Source organism: Coturnix japonica, chromosome 28 (assembly GCF_001577835.2).
Source record: "Coturnix japonica isolate 7356 chromosome 28, Coturnix japonica 2.1, whole genome shotgun sequence".
Lineage (NCBI taxonomy): Eukaryota > Metazoa > Chordata > Aves > Galliformes > Phasianidae > Coturnix > Coturnix japonica.
In genome coordinates, this window is record NC_029543.1 from 1,646,174 (window position 1) to 1,664,343 (window position 18,170).

At 56.7% G+C, this 18,170-nt stretch overlaps 3 protein-coding genes across 9 annotated transcripts; 1 reads left to right on the top strand and 2 right to left on the bottom strand.

The window, feature by feature from the left end:
* The first annotated feature begins 1,310 nt into the window (after positions 1-1,310).
* Positions 1,311-11,085, top strand: HDGFL2 (HDGF like 2). Of its 4 annotated transcripts, none has more exons than XM_015886524.2 (16): positions 1,311-1,450; positions 2,924-3,000; positions 3,084-3,222; positions 5,015-5,194; positions 5,447-5,566; positions 5,730-5,801; positions 6,112-6,259; positions 6,477-6,552; positions 6,662-6,947; positions 7,691-7,785; positions 8,307-8,377; positions 8,725-8,795; positions 9,255-9,356; positions 9,448-9,661; positions 10,353-10,482; positions 10,687-11,085. In XM_015886524.2, exons 1-16 carry the CDS (start codon positions 1,379-1,381, stop codon positions 10,763-10,765), a joined length of 1,932 nt encoding a protein of 643 aa, XP_015742010.1. In that variant the 5' UTR covers positions 1,311-1,378; the 3' UTR covers positions 10,766-11,085. The 4 variants fall into 4 exon arrangements, with proteins under 4 accessions (XP_015742010.1, XP_015742012.1, XP_015742011.1 ...); XM_015886525.2 differs by having other exon boundaries at positions 1,312-1,450; positions 5,453-5,566; XM_015886526.2 differs by lacking the exons at positions 2,924-3,000; positions 3,084-3,222.
* Positions 11,086-12,270: 1,185 nt separating this feature from the next.
* LOC107325545 (perilipin-3-like) lies at positions 12,271-14,870 on the bottom strand. 2 transcript variants are annotated; one of them, XM_015886533.2, is made up of 8 exons: positions 14,778-14,870; positions 14,414-14,474; positions 14,078-14,273; positions 13,920-14,002; positions 13,551-13,848; positions 13,239-13,429; positions 13,037-13,159; positions 12,271-12,958 (listed from the first exon to the last, which is right to left on the bottom strand). In XM_015886533.2, the coding sequence occupies exons 2-8, from the start codon at positions 14,465-14,467 to the stop codon at positions 12,614-12,616; spliced, it is 1,290 nt and encodes a 429-aa protein (XP_015742019.1). In that variant the 5' UTR covers positions 14,468-14,474; positions 14,778-14,870; the 3' UTR covers positions 12,271-12,613. The 2 variants fall into 2 exon arrangements, with proteins under 2 accessions (XP_015742019.1, XP_015742020.1); XM_015886534.2 differs by lacking the exon at positions 14,778-14,870 and adding an exon at positions 14,693-14,753.
* Positions 14,871-15,198: 328 nt separating this feature from the next.
* LOC107325543 (perilipin-3-like) lies at positions 15,199-17,979 on the bottom strand. 3 transcript variants are annotated; one of them, XM_015886530.2, is made up of 8 exons: positions 17,865-17,979; positions 17,422-17,465; positions 17,146-17,341; positions 16,985-17,067; positions 16,663-16,909; positions 16,037-16,218; positions 15,850-15,963; positions 15,199-15,765 (listed from the first exon to the last, which is right to left on the bottom strand). In XM_015886530.2, the coding sequence occupies exons 2-8, from the start codon at positions 17,461-17,463 to the stop codon at positions 15,298-15,300; spliced, it is 1,332 nt and encodes a 443-aa protein (XP_015742016.1). In that variant the 5' UTR covers positions 17,464-17,465; positions 17,865-17,979; the 3' UTR covers positions 15,199-15,297. The 3 variants fall into 3 exon arrangements, with proteins under 3 accessions (XP_015742016.1, XP_015742014.1, XP_032296842.1); XM_015886528.2 differs by having other exon boundaries at positions 17,146-17,344; positions 17,865-17,972; XM_032440951.1 differs by lacking the exon at positions 17,865-17,979 and having other exon boundaries at positions 16,037-16,215; positions 17,146-17,344; positions 17,422-17,597.
* Between the last annotated feature and the right edge of the window lie 191 nt (positions 17,980-18,170).

Genomic DNA, 18,170 nt, shown 5'->3' on the forward strand with positions numbered 1-18,170 from the left:
GAGCCCCATCCATAGTCATATTATCCCCATAGACACCTCTTTGGGTCCTTATACCCACTCTAAATCTCCCCTCTTTTAGTCTGAAGCCATTTCCCCTTGTCCTATCACACAGACCCTGCTAAAGAGCAGCCCCTTGTTTCCTATAGCCCCTATAGGTACTGAGAAACCACTCTCATCTCCCTATGGAGCCTCCTCTTATACACAGCCCCAGCTCTCAACCCATCCTACATCATTTTTATGGCCCTCTCTGGTCACACTCCAACAGGTCTGTGTCTCTTTTGCACTGGACTCAATGCTCCAGGTAAGCTCTAACCAGCACAGGGGCAGATCCCCTCCATCATTTCCTATGGCCTTCTAAGCAGCCCCCAACAGGGAACACAGCACACTCAGTTTGTTCTCACTCCTCTCCCATAGGTGTAATTGCTCCGTAGTTAATCCCTGCCACACGTGTGGGTTGTGTTTGCTAACAGCCTCACCAGGCTCAGCTGCATCTCATCCAGCTTCCATTTCTCACTTGGGATGCAGCAGCAAATTGTTGCTTAAAAGCTGAGCTAAAGCAGGATGAATCAGATGGGCTGGTTGGGTTTGGCTCCGTGAAAGCACAGAAATCAGGTCATTAAATCACAGGTCTATGATCCTAAATCAGCTCTAATTCCTCTGCATGCTCCCTGCTCCTTTCCTATCCAACTTTCCCCTATATTAAGGGCAAGCTCTCCATTCCTATCCAACCTTCCCCTACATGGCTGTGCTCTTTAAGGGATGCCTTCCATACCCCCAGCCCTGCTCTCATGGTTATATCAGGACAATTCCATGGAGCTGCTGGGCTTTAACCACCCTAAAGCTCCATCCCATGGGCCTTAACCTCCCTAAAGCTCCATCCCATGGGCCTTAACCTCCATCCCATGGGTTTTAACCTCCCTAAAGCTCCATCCCATGGCTCTGGGAGGCTCATTTTGCTTATCTGTCCCTAACGAGATGGCTGCTCATTGCTTTTTCCCCCTCAAAATCATTCACCTTCGTGCCATGGGGACCCTCCCTGGCAGCCTATTCCCCCCTCATAGCTCACCACAGTCCCTGACCCCTTTAAACCTATGATCCCCCATCCCCATAGACCCCAATACCCCTCCATATCTCCCCCCCATCCATACCCCTCTTTACCCCCTCCCCTCCAGCTCTGGACCCAATCCCGTTATCCCACCGTACCCTCCCTTCTTTCTAATGGGTGAAATAGCAAAACGGCACTTGTAACAACTAATAGAATCCGTGTATACCCAAAGAAGGAGGGACATCCTGAGGGCCGGACCGGGCCTTCCCCGCCCCCGTTACTTGCTGCTGCCCGAGGCCTGGGCCTCCGCCGCCGCCCCGCCCCGCGGCCGCCATGCCGCACAGCTTCAAGCCCGGAGACCTCGTCTTCGCTAAGATGAAGGGTTACCCGCATTGGCCAGCTAGGGTGAGCTTATGGGGCCGCACCGCTATGGGGAAAGGCTCAGGGAGGGGGTTGAGATCGGGGAGGGCCGGTATTGAGGCCCCGCGTTGAGATTAGGCCGAGTGGGAGCTGAGGTCCCGTAGTGGTAATGGGGTTGTGTGATGGTAATGGGGTTGTGTGATGGTAATGGGGTTGGCTGGGAGATGGGGAGCGATCCCTGTTCTGCCCTCCTTTCCCATTCCTGTGCTCTGGGGTTGTACCTCCTCCATCCCATAGTCCAGCACTGATGCTCGGGTTGAATGGCAGCTGAGCCTTGTGCTGATAATTGGGTCCTATGATGGCACTGGGACCAAAGCAGGGAGCTGAGGTCCTGTACTGACACATGGGCCAAGCCCCAACCCTGCCCTGCTCTCCCAGACCTTTGCCTTTGTCCCCACTGGGTTTGTACCCCCATCCCCTGCCCCATCCTTCCATCCCCAGCCTCATCCCTCCACTGCATCGCACACCCATTCAAACTAAGGGGATGATTGTGTGGCAGTGCCCTTTGCTGGGGGCAATGTTGGGACATATTGAGGTGATACTGATGTGTGCAGGAGGCTGTGAGCTCTCAAGGTGCAGGAACAGAGCTGTGCTGTTGTGCTGCAGGCAGAGTGAGGGGTGATGGAGTTCATGTGCTGGGGATGGCTGTGCTGGTGGGCAGCCTTATGCATCTCCATCCCTAATGGTGCCAGCACGGGGCGTGCAGGGATCAATTGTGGTTCTATGGGTGCGAGAGCTCGGTGGGTCGGTCCAATGGTGAGTGGTGCCGTGCAGGACCGGGACCTGCACCGGGTGCTGGAGACAACACTGCTTGGCTTCACCACGCCAGGAGATCTGGGATGCCAAGCCTTGCACCAACGTGGGTCTGGGTCCCGGCACCAAGAGGACTCAGCCCTTCCAGCATTGTGCTCGCATTGCCCACAGCATCTCCTGCTTTAGCTGGCTGCTCCTTTGGGAATGCTCCTCCTGAAGACTCCCCAGCGTGTGGGGGGCCCCCGAGGCTCCTGCTTGTGCCCCAGACCATGAGGAGCAGAGCGAAGGGCACCGGAGCCAGGAAGAAGACTGGGGTGCCCGTGCGTCCTGCTGGCGGCTGGGCTTTGCCTGTGGCCTGTCTGCAGCCAGGAGGGACCTTCAGGCCACCCGCTGGAGCTGCCACCCCTGGGCTTGGAGGGGCTTGTCCTAAGCAACCTGACGAGGGGCACATCGTGCCCAGCTATAGCCATAAAGCATCTGTGGCGGATCCCTTCTGTTCCTCTTCTAGAGCTCCTGCTTGGCCGTAACGCTGCATTAGGACTCTGTGCGTAGCAAGTTCCCTGTCCGGGTGCTTTGTTGCCGTGCTTGCCTCCAAGTGTGTGTGTGTGCTGGAGTCCGACGCTGCTAACCGGGGCTAATGTGCCTTGCAAAGGATGTACCCAAGCCGCTCTCTCTGACCACCTCCTGCTTTGGGTTTCCTTTCAGATCGATGACATCGCGGATGGTGCAGTGAAACCCCCGCCGAACAAGTACCCCATCTTCTTCTTCGGCACTCACGAGACGTAAGCGCTGCCTCGTCCCCCCTTCTCTGGGCTTTGCCCCGCTGCTTCTGCTCTGGGCTCACTTCTGCTTTGTTTCTCTCCAGCGCCTTTTTGGGTCCCAAAGACCTGTTCCCTTATGAAAAATATAAGGACAAATATGGGAAACCAAACAAGAGAAAAGGCTTCAACGAGGGATTATGGGAAATCCAGAACAACCCTCATGCCAGTTACAGTGCCCCTGCGGTGAGTGCGGGCCTCGCGTGGCGGGGGGTCAGCAAGGATCCGGGCTGCCTCCAGCTCTCCTTTTCCTCCGAGTCGCTCTCCTCCTTTTTCTGCTTGTCACTGCTGTGGTGTCTCTGCGCTTCCATCTGGCAGATTGGCTTTCTCGGGTTGAAATAGCTTCCCCCTTCCTGCCTCTCCTTTCGGTGAGTCCGGCCCTCCTTGTCCTATGCGAGGTACTGCACCTCTGCCCCCATCTATCTTAGAGTTGAAACAGGGATGTGCTGTTTGTGCCTTGCCCAAAGAGGATTTCTTTGTCAGTGTGAGAATGGAGGCTTGCTGGTCCCTGGCTCCTGGACCTGTTTGCATTCCCTTTCTTCATCCATTTCCAAAGTCCTGAGCCAAAAGCCACTGATTGCTTCTTCATAGCAGGCTGGGGAACGGCTCTTTGCTGTCAATTGTTCATGTGTACGAGGGGTGTTTTGTAACCATTATTGTATGATACAATTTATTGTATAGCGATCTTCAAAGAAGGCGTCCAAAGCAGCTTCATAGGCAGTTGGTCTGAAGAGGCAGAGGAAGGTTTTTAAAGGTGAGCTATGAAGACATGATGGTCTGGAGGTAGGCAGGCTCAGATGTGCTGCTGGCGGTGCAGGAGAGGAGCGGTGGTTTGAGTAGCTGTGGGAGAAGGCTGGACCCGAGGATGCAGTTGTAGATAAGGTGAGACCCTGGTGATCTTTGAGAACCTGGAGAACAGCTTCACTTGTGTGTAAGGGTGGGAGGGAGGATGGCAATGGTGAGGAAGGCAGCACCTTCTACACAGGAGATTGCTCAGCACCACTGTGAACATCCACCAGACTTAAGAAACTGATTCCTGAAGGGTCTGCTGTGACTGGGACCATGGCAAAGATCCCAACGGGGCCACAGGTCTCACAGAAGAGTCTGAAGTTGAGGCCTTTTTGGTTTTGAGACCTAAGTGAAACAAGGTGTCAAGATGAAGAGAGACTTTCAGCAGCAAGACTTCAGTGCTGGAAGAACCCTGGCTCTAAGGTCAGCTGGTCCTGTTGGCTGTGAAAAGAATGGAAGAGCCCAGAAGAAGCAGCTCAGATGTTTCCTTCCTCTTGGATACTATGTGCCTGTATGAGGAACATCGTGGCAGGTTGATGAGAAGCTGGGAGACGTTCCCTGTGTGGAGTGATGGAACAGCATGGAAGAGATCCCAGCTGGGCAACAGCAGGGCTGCTGTGCTGGACTCCTTTTGCAGGCCATTCTGATGGGGAAGGTGTGTGAGAAGGAAGAGTTCTGGCCTGAAATGAGCTGCTGGAGGAAGGACTGAGCCACGCCACCCAGCCCTGCTTCTCTGGCACCTGCAAGGCAGTGGAAGGCTGTAGTCCACTCACCTACAGGGGATGTCAAGCTCAGGCTTCTCCAGGGGTCTTTGGCAGAGCATGAGGATGCTGGGGAGGGGAGCAAGGAAGTGGTAGGTGGAGCTGAGCCAGGGGAGCTGGAGGGAAGGTGTTTCTGGTGGTCTTGGGGTGGTGTGGAAGGGGTCTTGGGGAAGGGGATGCAGAGAGATTAGAAGAGGGTCACCAGCACGCTCACCCACGGGCTGTGTGATATTGTCCTTCTGCCCCAGAACTGTGCTGAAGGGCCCTGGCTCTTGTTGGGGACCTTACCTGTGCTCTTCTGTGTGTGCTCCTCTCTGCTCAATGCTGCTGTTCGTTGCTTGCCACCCTTTTGTGCCCCTTTTCCTCCAGCCTGGTACACCACAGACCTGCTGGTGCAATAACATCATTGTTATTTCCTCTATCTTTAGCCTGCCAGCTCCTCTGACAGTGACATCCCCGAGAATGACCCGATGGGGGGAAGTGATGCTGGTGATGATGAAGAAGATGCTGCCATGGCTGCAGTCACCACAGAGAAAATGGAAAGTGATGAGGACTCAGATCGAGGCAGCGACCACAGCGGGCTCAAGCGAAAATCACTGGCAATGAAAGTGAGTGTGGGCTGAGGAGTGGGGATGGGGGGCTGTGCCAGTGTGAAAGGGGCTGTAGGGTGGTTGTGGGGCTCAGTGTGTGTTCAGGGGTCCTGTGGGTGTTGTGCTTTGTTTGTGAAGTCCTGGTGCACATCTCTTCTGAGTGCGTGTGACCTTTCCATTGGGGCTGATCCGATAAAGCTGGGCAACCTTTCCCTCCCTTTCTGTTGTGGGAAGAGAGGGGGTGGACTTCTCACTTTGTTGCTTCTTGAGTATCAGATGCCAGTGGCAAAAAGGCCTCGGAAATCTTCAAGTGAAGATCAAGGCAGCCCTTCTCTGACAGAAGAGGAGAACTCAGAAACGTCTTCTGAGTCAGAAAAAAACAGTGACCAGGTAAGAGGGTTTGGGATGTGCTTGTATGGAGACTGGCAGGATGCTACTAGAAGAGCAGCACCATCTGTGGAGCCAGTGGCACTGAATCAGGGCCTGGAGGAACTGACTGGCTTCACCTTCGTGAGATCTTTCCCCATTTCTTAATATCTGGGTTTTCCTTCAGGACTTCACTCCTGAGAAGAAGCCAGTGGCCAGAGCTCCCCGTAGGATGCCTGCAGGGGGAAGGAAGAAGAAGGTAAAAAGACTCCTGAAGTGGTTTGTCTGTATACGTTGTTATATCAATTTCCTCCAGGCTCCTTGGGTGATGAGGGACCTGGTGCTGTATAGGAAGGTGCAGCAGGTGACTCCTCTGTTAAGTAGGGAGGCTGAACTCTGTGCTGCCTATAGGAGATGGGGCAGGAGGGCTGTGCTGTGGGCTGGGTATAGGTCCAGCACTAGAAGAGACCTTGTTTCTGTCCCAGTGACCTTGCTGGGCCCTGTGGTGCTGCATTTGGGGATGTCAGCTGCTCCTGTTTCCCACATCCAACCCCACTTTTTACTTACAGAAAGTGGAGTCTGGCTCCGACTCTGACTCCAAGGTGGACTCAGACTCAGAAATGGGAAACGCGACTGTGGACATGACCAAGTCAGACTCCAACTCGGATTCAGACTCCGATGTGTCTGTTAAAAAGCCTCAACGGGGCAGAAAGCCAGGTAACACCAAGGAGACTTCACCTACTGCAACTGAGCCACTGCTGGCTTCTACAAGATACTGGAGAGCACATAAAATTGGGTGTTTTTGAGGTTCTGGCATCCGTTTCTATTGTGGGCAGCATCTAATGCATGTCTGAGCATCCCCTGACCCCCTGATATGGGGCAGTTTTCACAAGAAGCTACCAGGGCTCCTGCTGAACATCTCTTTGTCTTGCAGCTGAGAAACCCCCTCCCAAGCCCCGTGGTAGGAAACCGAAACTTGAGCGTGTCCCTATCAGCTCCAGCAGTGATAGGTGAGATCAGCTGCAGTGGGATTGGAGTGTTGTCACCCGCTGGGCTGGGAGGTGTCCCTGGCCTCATTTCTCACAACAAAGGTTCCAAACACACTCATGTTTCTTGTAGTGATAGTGACAGTGATGTGGACCGTATCAGTGAATGGAAGAGGCGAGATGAGGAAAGGCGACGGGAGCTGGAGGAGAAGAGGAAGAGGGAACAAGAGGAAGAAATCCGGCGGCTCCGGGAGCAGGAGAAGGAGGAGAAAGAGAAAAGGAAGGAGAAAGCAGAGAAGGGCGAGGAGGTGCATTCAGACAGCGACAGTAGTGCTGATGATGAAGTGGCCAAAAAGGGCAGAAAAGGCCGGGGAAAGGCCCCATCCTCTTCAGACTCTGAGCTGGAGATGGAGAAAGAGGTGAGTACAGGAGGAGAGCTGGTATCAAATGACAGCCCACCATCACTTTGCCAGGTCAGCAGGGGCCTCCAGGAGTGGCAGTGACCTGCTGCCTTGGTCTTCTATTACACTGGAGTTGCAGGAAAGGGATGTATCCCTAGGGCAGCAGTTCCCTGGACTCTGGAGGCCTCATCCAGCTTGCATCCCTATGATGCTCTCCCTCCCACCACTGTCATCATTTTGCCCTGCAGATAATGGAAAGGGTTAGCAGGGCTCGGGTGAAGCACTGAGAAAGGTTGCAGAGGGCTTCTGGCAGCTGTGGTTCCTCACTGGCAGAGGAAGGGTCATTATTTCATTCTGACGCCTGTTTCTCTGTGTAGAGCTGGGCTATGAAAGCATCATGCAGATCTGAGTTCTGAAAGGAAATGTGGGTCTGCCCACATAGGCAGGTATTGCAGGCTGGGTGGGCTGTTTTAAGTACCAGCATGTTTACTTCTGGAGCAGCAGATGGCTATGCTGTAACCCAAGGCTTTTTTCATCTCGTGCAGGGGACAGCCCTGCACCCAGGCCAATGGTGCTGCTTGCCTGTGGCTTGCAGCAGTGATATCATGGGTGCTGGCTGCTGGATTTGTTGGATCACACCCATGTGGGACTGGGAGGACCAGAGTGGGCCATGGCTCTGTCTCCCTCCTGCAGTGCTTGGGGATGGGGGGGGGGTTTCTCTGCTTCAATCTGCTTTTGCCTGCATTGTTCTCTCCTTTCAGGTAAAGAAGCCTGTGAAGAAGCAGCCCTCAGAGTTGTCAAGGAAACCAAATCAGAAGGAGAAGAGAGGCCGAGCAGAGGAGAAACCACGAAACAAGTCAGCATCTCCCCTCCCTGCACACAATGCTCTTTGCTTTTGGGGACAGATCTCCTCTTCTACTGGTGCCCAGTCCCTTTTGAGGACACCCTGGAGTGAGGATGAACATCCTTATGGAGCTGTCAGTGACAGCAGCACCCATAGGGGGGTTTCTTTTTTCTCCCAGAGCTGAAGGGGCTGATTGAAGTGTCTGGTGGGCACCAGGCTGAGCTCCCTTGTTTTTTTCCAGCCCACACAAGGGAAGATCGTTGTGGTATCCCCAGACACTTTGCTTTGAGTTCTGCCTTTCTGCAGTTCTGGGATGCTGGGGCATGGGGGAGCTGCTGTCTCAAAGCTCCTGCCTGTGTGAGCTTGGAGATATGTCTGCAAGCACGGGTGGAGTGTGGCAGGGCTCATGCTGTTGTGCAGCCTGGAGGATGCATTGCCATGAGCTGTCACCTTTCTTGCTTGCCCAGCAACAGGCAGGTGGTTTCACCTGCAGGCATCCCTTGAATGACCTTTTTCCTTTCTTTACCCCACAGACCTTTGAAAGTGGAAAGAGGCCGGAAGAAGTCTGACCTGATCCCTGAAAGGAGAATGGAGAAGAAAAAGGGTGAGAGAGTGATTGCTTTTAAGAGAGGTCACAGAAGGGTGAGAAGGGAGCCAGGGCTGGTTCCTTTCCCAGTTGGAGCTGGAGGAGGGTTCTCTCCAGTTGGGATCAGTGTGGCTATGCTTGCACCTTTCCAGCATGGCTGTGGTCCCTGCATCATGTTGGAAAGTGTTTACAGGGTGTGCAGAAACCAATTTTGGCACACCTCAGCCCATCTTCTTCATAGAGGCTCCTGCTTTCAGCCTCGGATACATGGGAAGAAGCCAGTCCCCTTTTAGGGGAGGGCTCCTAGGTAGTGGCATGTTCCATACTGGTGACCTGATACATTTTTCTGTCTCTTGCTGCTCCAGAGCCCACAGTTGAAGAGAAACTTCAGAAACTTCACAGTGAGATCAAGTTTGCCTTGAAGGTGGATAACCCGGTGAGTGCTTGAATACATCAGCCTGGCCTGGGAGGTCCCAGCTTGTGTTCTTGGCCATCAAGTAAGCCTTGCCAGCTGCTCAAGGCAGATGTCTTGATAGTGGGTGCTGTGAGGGAACTGTGCTCACAGCAGTGCTGGTCCTGGGTGCCCACTCAAGGCTGCTCTGGTTGCCCCCTTGGGAGCTGGCAGGGATGATTCTGTCATTCCCATTCCTGTCCCCACAAGCTGGGGGGTGGTTTTCTTCTCACCTGAGCTGAGCTGGTGGAATTGGGGCTGGAGTTCTGTAAGATTGGTTTCTCCCTCGAGGCAGATCCAGAGTTTTGCTGAAAAACCCCATAGGGGTTTAGCAAATGAAGTCCCTCCGGCTCCCAATTTATTCCCCCTGCTGCCTGTGCAGAGAGAGATGTAATCCACAGAGACACTTCCAGGCAGTTTCTGATCTTGGTGCCATCCTTGCAGGACATCAAGCGGTGCCTGAATGCATTAGAGGAGCTGGGCGCACTCCAGGTTACCTCTCACATCCTCCAGAAACACACTGATGTGGTGGCTACTCTGAAGAAGGTACGGCAGGTGGAGGATTGAGCATCCACTGGGAGGGCACAAGCCTACTTAGGGTGCTACAGCTCCAAGGTTGTCCCTGTTTCTGTTGCAGATCCGTCGCTATAAAGCAAACAAGGACGTGATGGAGAAAGCTGCTGAAGTCTACACCCGGTTGAAGTCGCGTGTCTTAGGACCAAAGATGGAAGCAATCCAGAAAGCCAACAAAGCTGGGCCTGAGAAGGACAAGGGGGATGTGGAGAAAGGCCAGGAGAAGCTTTCAGGAGGGGAGACACAGAATGAGAAGGGAGAAGAGGAAGTGAATGCTGGTAATGTGCCCTGCACATCTTGGGGTGGTTCCCTGCTCCATCTGGGTGTGTAGCAATCCCAGGGCTGTGCTCAGGGCACAGCTGGTCCCATTGTGGACCCGTATCTGGCTCATGTCAGGCTGTGGAGCTGCCTGGAGAAGGGGCAGTTTCAGTCCAGCTTCCCCCACAGGGTCTAGGGACTGCATTTTTAAGTGAGACTTTGTGGGATGAATATCAGATGCTCGTGGCAGTAAGAGCAGAGGGCAACCTCAGTGCCCACACCCTGGTTTTGAGTGTCTCTGGAGCAGCTTTTGGGTCAGACTCACTCTTTGAGCTGTGGTCCAGGGCACCAGGGACATGAAGGAATGTGGAGACGCCCTTGGAGGGGCTCTTGCACAGGCAGTTGGTGGCTGGATTCTTCCTTTGTCTCATGGCTGCGAGCCCAGCAGTCAGTCCTTGGCTGGGCACATCCTAGTAATGGTGTAAGAGCTTTCCTGGATGGGACAATGGGGAAAATCCATGCTGAAGTCAGCCTCTGGGCTTGGGCAATTGAGTCTTTGGTGCCATTCAAGTAGCTGTCTTGGTCAGGCCAGAGCTGGGCTTGGCTGTGTATGGAGACAACCTGCTGTACTGGTCCAACCCCTTGGGTGGGGTGGGGTGGGTGAGAACTGCCCCAAGAGCCCAAGTGTCCCAGCCTGTCTCTTCTCTACAGACTTGTCAGGTCCTGTGAATGGTGAATCCTTGTCCCAAAAAACGGAGGGCACAGAAGAGCAGGAGAGAGACAAAAGCCGAGGGCCAGGAGCTGGAGAGATGGAGGCACCTAGCGAGGAGCCCCATAACAAGTGAGTGGACGAGGGGCAAATGCAGCACATAGGAGCTCCTTGGCATCTGCCATCCATCCAGCTTCAGCTCTGCAGGAAGCTGAGCTCCCATTTGGCCACATATGGGGGATTTCATGGGTTGTGGTGGGGCTTATACTGGCTTGGGAAGGGGATTCTGGGGGTGGTCAGATATTTGCTGAGGTGGTGCCTTTGCTCTCCTTACAGCGTGCAGGATTATCCCAGCACCGAACGGGAGAGGGCTCGTGGGGAGTCAGAGTCTGTGGATGATGCAGAGGAGAGCTGAGGATGCAGAGAGCTGAGCACGTGGGACTGCCTGCAGGAGGATGTGGAGGGGCCACATCACCTGCTCTGAAGGGAGACTGGCCTCTGCCTTGCCCATCTTTGCGTTACTTCACTAAGTCACACAGTAGCTGATGTCTTAGGTCTTGTCCTGTGCCCCCGACCCCGTGAAAGCACTGAATGTGGGGGGAGACTGTGCTGTTTTGTCTGTATTTGTCCCTTCTTTTTTTTTTTCTCCTTCCCTCCCCTCCCCCCCCCCAACCTAATTTCTTGTGATTTCAACCGACATGAAATGAATATAAAGGGTTTTTTAATGAAAAACACTACGAGCCATAGTGTCTATTTCTTAAGGCATCGCTGACTGTGACTAGGGGTGGGCAGGAGCCTCCCTTATCCCTTTGTCCCTACCCGGGGCTGGGACCAGAGCAAATCCCCAAGGCTCCCCATTCCTTTGGACCCTGAGCTGGGCTGAGCACCCAGACTTGGCCCTGCCCCTATTACAGCTGTCCCCAAGGGGTGATGATAGGGCCTGGTTGCACTCCCAGCCTTCTTCATTGTTCAGTGCTGGGTGCAGAAGGGACACAAGGACTTTTCTCCCCCCAATGGGAGATCTTCATGCTGTTGCTTTGAGTCCCTTTCTCCCTCCTGTGATGTTCATTCCAGCTGGTTGCAGCTTCTCCCCTGTGTTGGCTGGATGGAAGGGGGGGGGGTGGAACTCACCAGTGGCAGCATCCTGCCTTGTGCTGGGCAGCATCTTGTTTGTCTGTCTGTCTTTCTGCTCTTTTGCAACAAGTCTGAAGCTTTTGTACATGGAAAATAAAGATGTTCCCAGCTCAACCAGATGCTGCGTCCTCGTGTCCTGTTTGTGCCATGGGTCAGGCAATGCCAACACAGGGTGGTGTGCCTTGATTCAAGGCTGGTGTTGCTGTAACACCCTGGGGAGCCTGTGCTCTTTTCCAGGCTTTATTTCACGTTCCACCCCTCCATAAACAAAACCCAAATAAACCTTGCTTCCTTCTTGCCCAATTTATGGGAAGTCAGGTCTTGGGTTGGCCAAATCATGCGTCATCCCAACAAGGGGCTTCTGTGAGCACCACTTTGGGCATCACTCTGTAGCCATGGGTGAGCTGAAAGTCAGATATGGGTTGTGAAGCAGATCTAAGCAGGTACTGGGAGATCAGACTCCAATCATAGAACGACTGGGTTGAAAAAGGACCATAATGATCATCCAGTTTCAAAGCCTCAGCCCCGGGCTCTGTACAGCACTGGTGGTGGTGGAGGCCCAGCATGGAGCTCAGCACCAAGACAGCCCCTGCTGGTGCCACTATTGGAAGCCCCCACCCCTGTAAGACCACACAGAGCTACATACCCTCATTCCCCCTCCCATTAGAGGCCCCAGGAAGGACTTTAAGTGGCAGCAAGGAGACAAGCAGGGCAGATCCTGAGGGGGAACTGAGGTTCCCAACCCCACCAGCCCCAGTACCCCCCCTAACCCCAAGAAGGCTTAGACCACTGCAAAACTAAACTGAGTTTATTGCTTTGCCCACCCTAAGCCACAGCCCCCTTCCCCCCTCAGGTGCCACCACTGGGGGCAGCTGCAAGGATGGGAAGAGCAAAGGCCTGAAGGCACTAAAGGTGACAAGTGGAGGCTAGAGAAGATGGAGAGCTGACCAACAGGGGCTGGAGCAGCCATAGGCACTGGGGGAAGCTAAGGCACTTTGCTGGCACCGCTTTGGCCAAGGGGATACCCAGGATGGGCAGGGAAGGAAGTTAGTGGGTACTAGGGCAGGGATGGGTTAGCAGGAGCTCTGATTTCAGCTTGGGAATGCTTTCATCCTCCCCCCAGGGGCTGCTATTTCCCCTGCACATTCTGCCCCTGCTGCATGGAAGGAGCAAAAGGTCCCACCAGCCAGGACAGGGGTGCATTATGTGCCACGTGCTCCACCAGCTCATCCATCAGCTCTCGGGCTTTGGCAGCGTGGGCACGTGCCCGTGTCACTGCACTGCCTGTCAGCTCCTGCAGGGAGGCAGCTGAGGTCAGGTTGGCACGGAGCTCATCCACGTTGTGCCGGACCTGTGCTGCTGTGTCCTGGATGCTGGCAGGGAGACCCTGCAGGCTGCACACCAGGGGCTGGCAGGTGCTGTGCAGCTGCTGAGCCAAGCCCTGCACCAGGGTCAGCACACCCGACTCCACCGTCTGTGTTGGGACAAAAGGTGGGATGAGCACCAAGGGGAAACCAGGGCAGCCCTGGGGACCCTCCTGCCCTCTACTTACTGCTGGTGGCACCAACTCCTTGCCTCCACCGGGCTGCTTGGTGCTCCACTCCAACCACAGCTGCTGCAGCTTCTCCTGCCCTCCCTGCAGCTTCTGGTCCACACCTTGTTTGAGATGCTCCACCTGTAGTGGGAGCAAAGCAAGGGGGGGTGGGTGGCTGATCCCAGCCTAGAGGTGGGGGTCAGGATTGGGACAGTCCTACCAGGTCGAGGGCACGCTGGAGTTGGCCCAGCACATCCTGGCTGCTGGAGCGGGCACTCTGCAGCTTGCCCAGGGAGTGCTGGAGGGCACGGTGCTGCAGCTTGGCTGACAGAGAGCCCAGGCGTACAAAGTAGCTCTGCTGCTTCTTCTGCTGCTCTGGTTCAAAGCCCTCCACAGCCGTGGCAAGCTTGGCTGGGGGGGGAAAGGAACCAGTCAGCTGAGCCCCTGCCCCACCATTGACCTCCACATTGAGCCAGTGCTGCCCCATCTGGGCTGTCCCCTACATCACTACACGCTGCCATCAGATCCTTACCCAGCTCCTCATCCGTCATAGGCAGGTAGTGGTCCACCAGCTCCTCAGACTTCTCCAGCATAGAGCCCACCCCACTGGCCACCATCTGGCCCACGGTGGAGCCCATCACGGTGGTGACACCGCTGCTCACTGCCGACTTGGTCAGCTCCACGCTGCCCTGCACGGCCCCTTTGGTCATATCCATCACTCCTGTCACCCGGCTGCTCACTGCATCCTTAGCTCCGGCCACAGTGGAGGTCAGGACATCCCTGGCCCCTGTCACTGTGGATGTCACCAGCTGCTTCGTGTCCGAGATGAGCTGGTGGGAATAACAAAGCCCTGGTAGGCAGCACTGGGGCAAATCCCAACACCCCACACACCCCACGTTACCTTCTCAGTGGGCTGCTGTAGGATGGGCAGCTTCTCCTCCAGCTTATCCAGCCCTTTGCAAGCGTATTCATTGGCAGTGGATACTAAAAAACCCCAATAATCAGATGTGTCACCCCATAACACTCCCCATCCCCAAATCCATGGGGTGCCCCACTCACTCTGTGGCTCCAGCTTGCTGAGGATGGGCTGTGCCCCACTGACTGCTGCTGCTGTCAGAGTCTTCATCCCCTTCTCAGCAGCATCACACACAGAGCGGACATAGGGGTGGCTCTCCTTGGTGGAGTTGTAGGCACTGGATACGATCCCACAGGCGGAGCTCACCAAGGGCAGGTTGGCCACCCGGCTCCCGATGCTCTGTGCATGACAATGGGGACAGTGAGAGCTCAGCGCAGCCCAGGGTCCCTCGTGGTTGGGAATGGGGTGGGTCACTGTCCCTTCCCGGTGCCCTCAGCCCCATCCCCACACTCAGGTGGGCTCCCCCCGGCCCCACTGACCTGCTGCTGCTCCTCAGCTTTGGGCTGCGCTGTTCCATCCTCGCTGGCGGCCATGGCGGGGCTGTAGGACAAGCAAAGCGGGGCTGAGCAGGAGGGCAGACCCCAAAAGAACTGCACAGCGGGGGAGGGGGAATGAATACCCCGGAAGAGGGAACCCCACGTTGTCCCCCCACCCCAGCGGTCCCCTCCTTTCCCTATGAGCGGAACCCTGAGCTCGCACACCCCAGGACAGGGGGGTCCCGCTGCGATCACCATTCGCCCCCCGAAGCTCCCACCCACCCCCAGCACGGAGCGGTGGCGGCGGCTCCCCGGTGTCGGGGGGACACACACAGCAGCTCCAGGCTCGAACTGGGACCCCACTCACCAGCTCAATTCTATTCCGAACGTTCCTTACGAGGCCGCTCCCCCCTCCGCTTTTATGGCCCCGGGTCCCGCCCCGTGCGCATGTGACCGGGTCCCACCCTACAGGGGGCGGCCCGGGAGCAGCGACCGACGGATCTTCCCCATCTGAACGGGCAGTTCCCCCCCTCCCATCACTACCCACGGCCATCAGACCCTCCCCACCCCCCCCAGTTGCCCCCCGACGTGGGGATGCCCGCACAGCCCCGTGCGCACCGTCGGAAGCGGCGGAGCTGATAACGGGGCTGAAGTCCGCCGCCACCCGACGGCGGGGCACAGTCCGGGGGCACTCGGTCGCCTCCGCACTTACATGGAGCCAACCCCGGCTCTACGTGTCCCCCTCCCTCCCCCCAACTCAGTGTGAGGCACAGAGCGATGGGTTGGGATGGTTTTGTTTTCTCTTTCACGTGCTAAGATAAGGAATCCTGATGCCATCTGGGCTCGGGGATGGTCGTATTCCATGTGCCACCATCCCCTTGTTTGCATCACAGATCCCACATCGGGCCGCCGAGTCCATCCTGCTGCTGACCCCATTGGGGCTGGCTCCCCTCTGCACAGTCACTGAGCTCAGTGCTCACCCCGTGTCCCACACACACGCAGCCGTTCCACTTGGCCATCTCAATGGGATAATCCTCCGGGTACTCCACGAGGGCGGGGGCGAAGGGTCCCACAATCCAAGGCAGGGTTGTGTGTTGCCCCACGTATTCCAAGAGCTCATCGATGCTCAGCTGTGCTTGCAGCACACGCTGCCTGCTCTGCTCCAGCACCATGCCTGATAGGTCGTGGAAGGAGCAAGCACGGGACAGGGAGCTGTGCAATCCCTCCACGCCGTGTCTCACGTGCCCCACTGTGTCCTGCACGCTGCTGGGCAGCCCACGGATGGGGAGGTGGGTGCAAGCAGCTTGCAGCTGCCTCAGGAGCCCTCGTAGCATGGCCATGGTCCTCACCTCCACCTGGAAAGCAATAAGAACATAGAGCTATGGGCACAGCCTTGACCCCATTGCTTTACACTCTGCTGTATAGCATCCCTCCCTTACCTGGTTGTCCTCCATGGGTGCATCATCCTGCAGGCTCCACTCCAGCCACATATGGTGCAGGTGCTGCCTGGCGCTGTGCAATGAGTCGTCCACTCCATGCCTGCCCTGCTGGATCTAAAGGATGGAGAGCACCGGGAGTGCACTGAGATGCTCTGGATGGGGATGTGGGGATGGCTGCAGCCCTTACCAGCTCGATGATGCGATGCAGGCGGCTCAGGGCTTGCTGTGCACTGTGCTGGGCCCATTGCAGCTCACCCAGGGAGCGTCGCAGGGCACGGTCCTTCAGCTTGGCTGAGATGGAGCCCACACGCACCATGCGACTCTGCCGCCGGCGCCGCTGCTCCCGTGAGGTCACCTCGGTGCCATCTGCTGCGGGGTGATGGGGAGAGCAATGCAGGGTGCGCATTAACCCCAAGGATGAGCCCTGAGCTCTATGGCACAGCGCAGGGTGTTTGGCTCGCAGTCATTGCAGGTGTCCCCTCTGCCCCTGCGGTCACCTCTGCGGTGACACAGCACCAGCTCTGCCCACCACTGCCCCGTGCTGAGCTATAAATACCCAGCGCAAGCAAGCTGGTGGCACGGGGCTATATTTGCTCTCTGCTTTCCAGGTGAGAGTTCACCCCATGCTGCTCCACATTTCCCCATGCAGGGAATATCCCTTGGGTCACAGTGGCTCTGTGAGACTCAGTGCTGCCCTGGCTGAGGGGTGGGGGCTGCCCACACCCCCATTGTGGCACCCAGCACCCCCAGCACCAAAGCAGAGCTGAGCCCTGGGGATGGGCTTCAATCCCAACAAGGGGGGACAGCACTCACCCTCATCCGTCCCAGGCAGGTAATGTTCCACCAGCTCCTCCGACTTATCCAGCACTGTGTCAGTCCCATCTGCCAGCAGCTGACCCAGACGGGAGCCCACCACGGTGTCGATGCTGCAGCTCAGCCTCCTCTGTGTCCTCTCCACGCCGCCCCACACGGCCCCATAGGCCCTTCCCACAGCGCGGCTCATTGCTTCCCTCACACCCATCACGGTGCCCAACACCAACTCCCTGGTCCCTGCCACCACCTGGAGGGCACAGAATGGGGCAGTTCATCATCCCAGCAGTTCACACAAAGCCAGCCAGCCCCATAGGGACATTACCTTCTCAGTGGGCTGCTGTAGGATGGGCAGCTTCTCCTCCAGCTTATCCAGCCCTTTGCAAGCGTATTCATTGGCAGTGGATACTAAAAAAAACCCAAAATAATCAGATGTGTCACCCCATAACACTCCCCATCCCCGGATCTATGGGGTGCCCCACTCACTCTGTGGCTCCAGCTTGCTGAGGATGGGCTGTGCCCCACTGACTGCTGCTGCTGTCAGAGTCTTCACCCCCTTCTCAGCAGCATCACACATAGAGCGGACATAGGGGTGGTTCTCCTTAGTGGAGGTGTAGGCACTGGACACGGTGCTACAGGCAGAGCTCACCAGGGGCAGGTTGGCCACCCGCACCACCACGTTCTGCTATAGGGTGGCAATGGGGAACAGTGAGATGGGACCCTGCGGTGTCCCCAGCCCATGGGCCCTCCCCATAGCCCTACCTGCAGCTCTTCTCGTGCCGGTGCTGAGTTGTCGGCTGACATCGCTGCGGTGGAGAGAAGAAAGCGGGGCTGAGCACTGCAAACTCATGGCACGAGTGGAAGGAACCTGGAGGCCGCTGGGGATGGGGAGTTTAGGAGGGGTGGATAGGGGGGATTGGGATGGGGCTCATTCTGGGGCTCCCACCCCACCAGGATACAGTGGGGTTGGGTTTCCGAGGGATGGAAGCGGGGCAGGAGGGGGTCCCTGGGGAGGGGGGTGGGAGTGCAGGACACCATCCGTCCTCTAGGAGGCTCTGGAGGGGGAGGTCCCCGAGGGGGGGAGTCCTAGGGGTCCCGTGGGACATCGCGGTGCCCCCGCCCCCCCCATCCTCGGACCCCCGGCCCCTCCCGTGGGTCATTCCCCTCCCCCCCGCTCTCGTGCGGAGCCCCCGGGCTGTACTCACTGCGAGGATGGGGGGGTGGGGGGGCGGGATATCGCGACCTCCGGTCACGATCGAGATTCCCGGTCGCGATCGTAACCCCAATCCGTCCCCTCCCAGCTCCGCGTTCATAGTGGGGCGGGAGCCAAACAGCGAAGGGGTGGGACGCTCAGCCGCCAATTGGGAGGGAGGGGTGGGACTTTAGGGGGGGGGGGGGCTTCCAGATCGGTGTCCCCGACCCTATAACCCGGTGCCAGGTGTCCCCTTCCAGGATGTCCCACATCGGGTGTCCCTATACCTCACTGCTGTCCCCCCCCCCCCCGGTACCCC

Excerpts from the sequence above, each read along its gene's own strand:
- HDGFL2 (XM_015886524.2), top strand. The coding sequence starts at position 1,379 with ATGCCGCACAGCTTCAAGCCCGGAGACCTCGTCTTCGCTAAGATGAAG. Across the intron at positions 3,001-3,083 it reads TTCTTCGGCACTCACGAGAC|CGCCTTTTTGGGTCCCAAAG; the intron begins GTAAGCGCTGCC and ends GTTTCTCTCCAG. Across the intron at positions 9,357-9,447 it reads TGGTGGCTACTCTGAAGAAG|ATCCGTCGCTATAAAGCAAA; the intron begins GTACGGCAGGTG and ends TTTCTGTTGCAG.
- LOC107325543 (XM_015886528.2), bottom strand. The coding sequence starts at position 17,463 with ATGTCAGCCGACAACTCAGCACCGGCACGAGAAGAGCTGCAG. Across the intron at positions 16,910-16,984 it reads TACAGCAGCCCACTGAGAAG|GTGGTGGCAGGGACCAGGGA; the intron begins GTAATGTCCCTA and ends TGTGCCCTCCAG. Across the intron at positions 15,964-16,036 it reads TGCATCGCATCATCGAGCTG|ATCCAGCAGGGCAGGCATGG; the intron begins GTAAGGGCTGCA and ends TCCATCCTTTAG.
- LOC107325545 (XM_015886533.2), bottom strand. The coding sequence starts at position 14,467 with ATGGCCGCCAGCGAGGATGGAACAGCGCAGCCCAAAGCTGAGGAGCAG. Across the intron at positions 14,274-14,413 it reads AAGCTGAGGAGCAGCAGCAG|AGCATCGGGAGCCGGGTGGC; the intron begins GTCAGTGGGGCC and ends TGTCATGCACAG. Across the intron at positions 12,959-13,036 it reads AGGAGTTGGTGCCACCAGCA|ACGGTGGAGTCGGGTGTGCT; the intron begins GTAAGTAGAGGG and ends GTCCCAACACAG.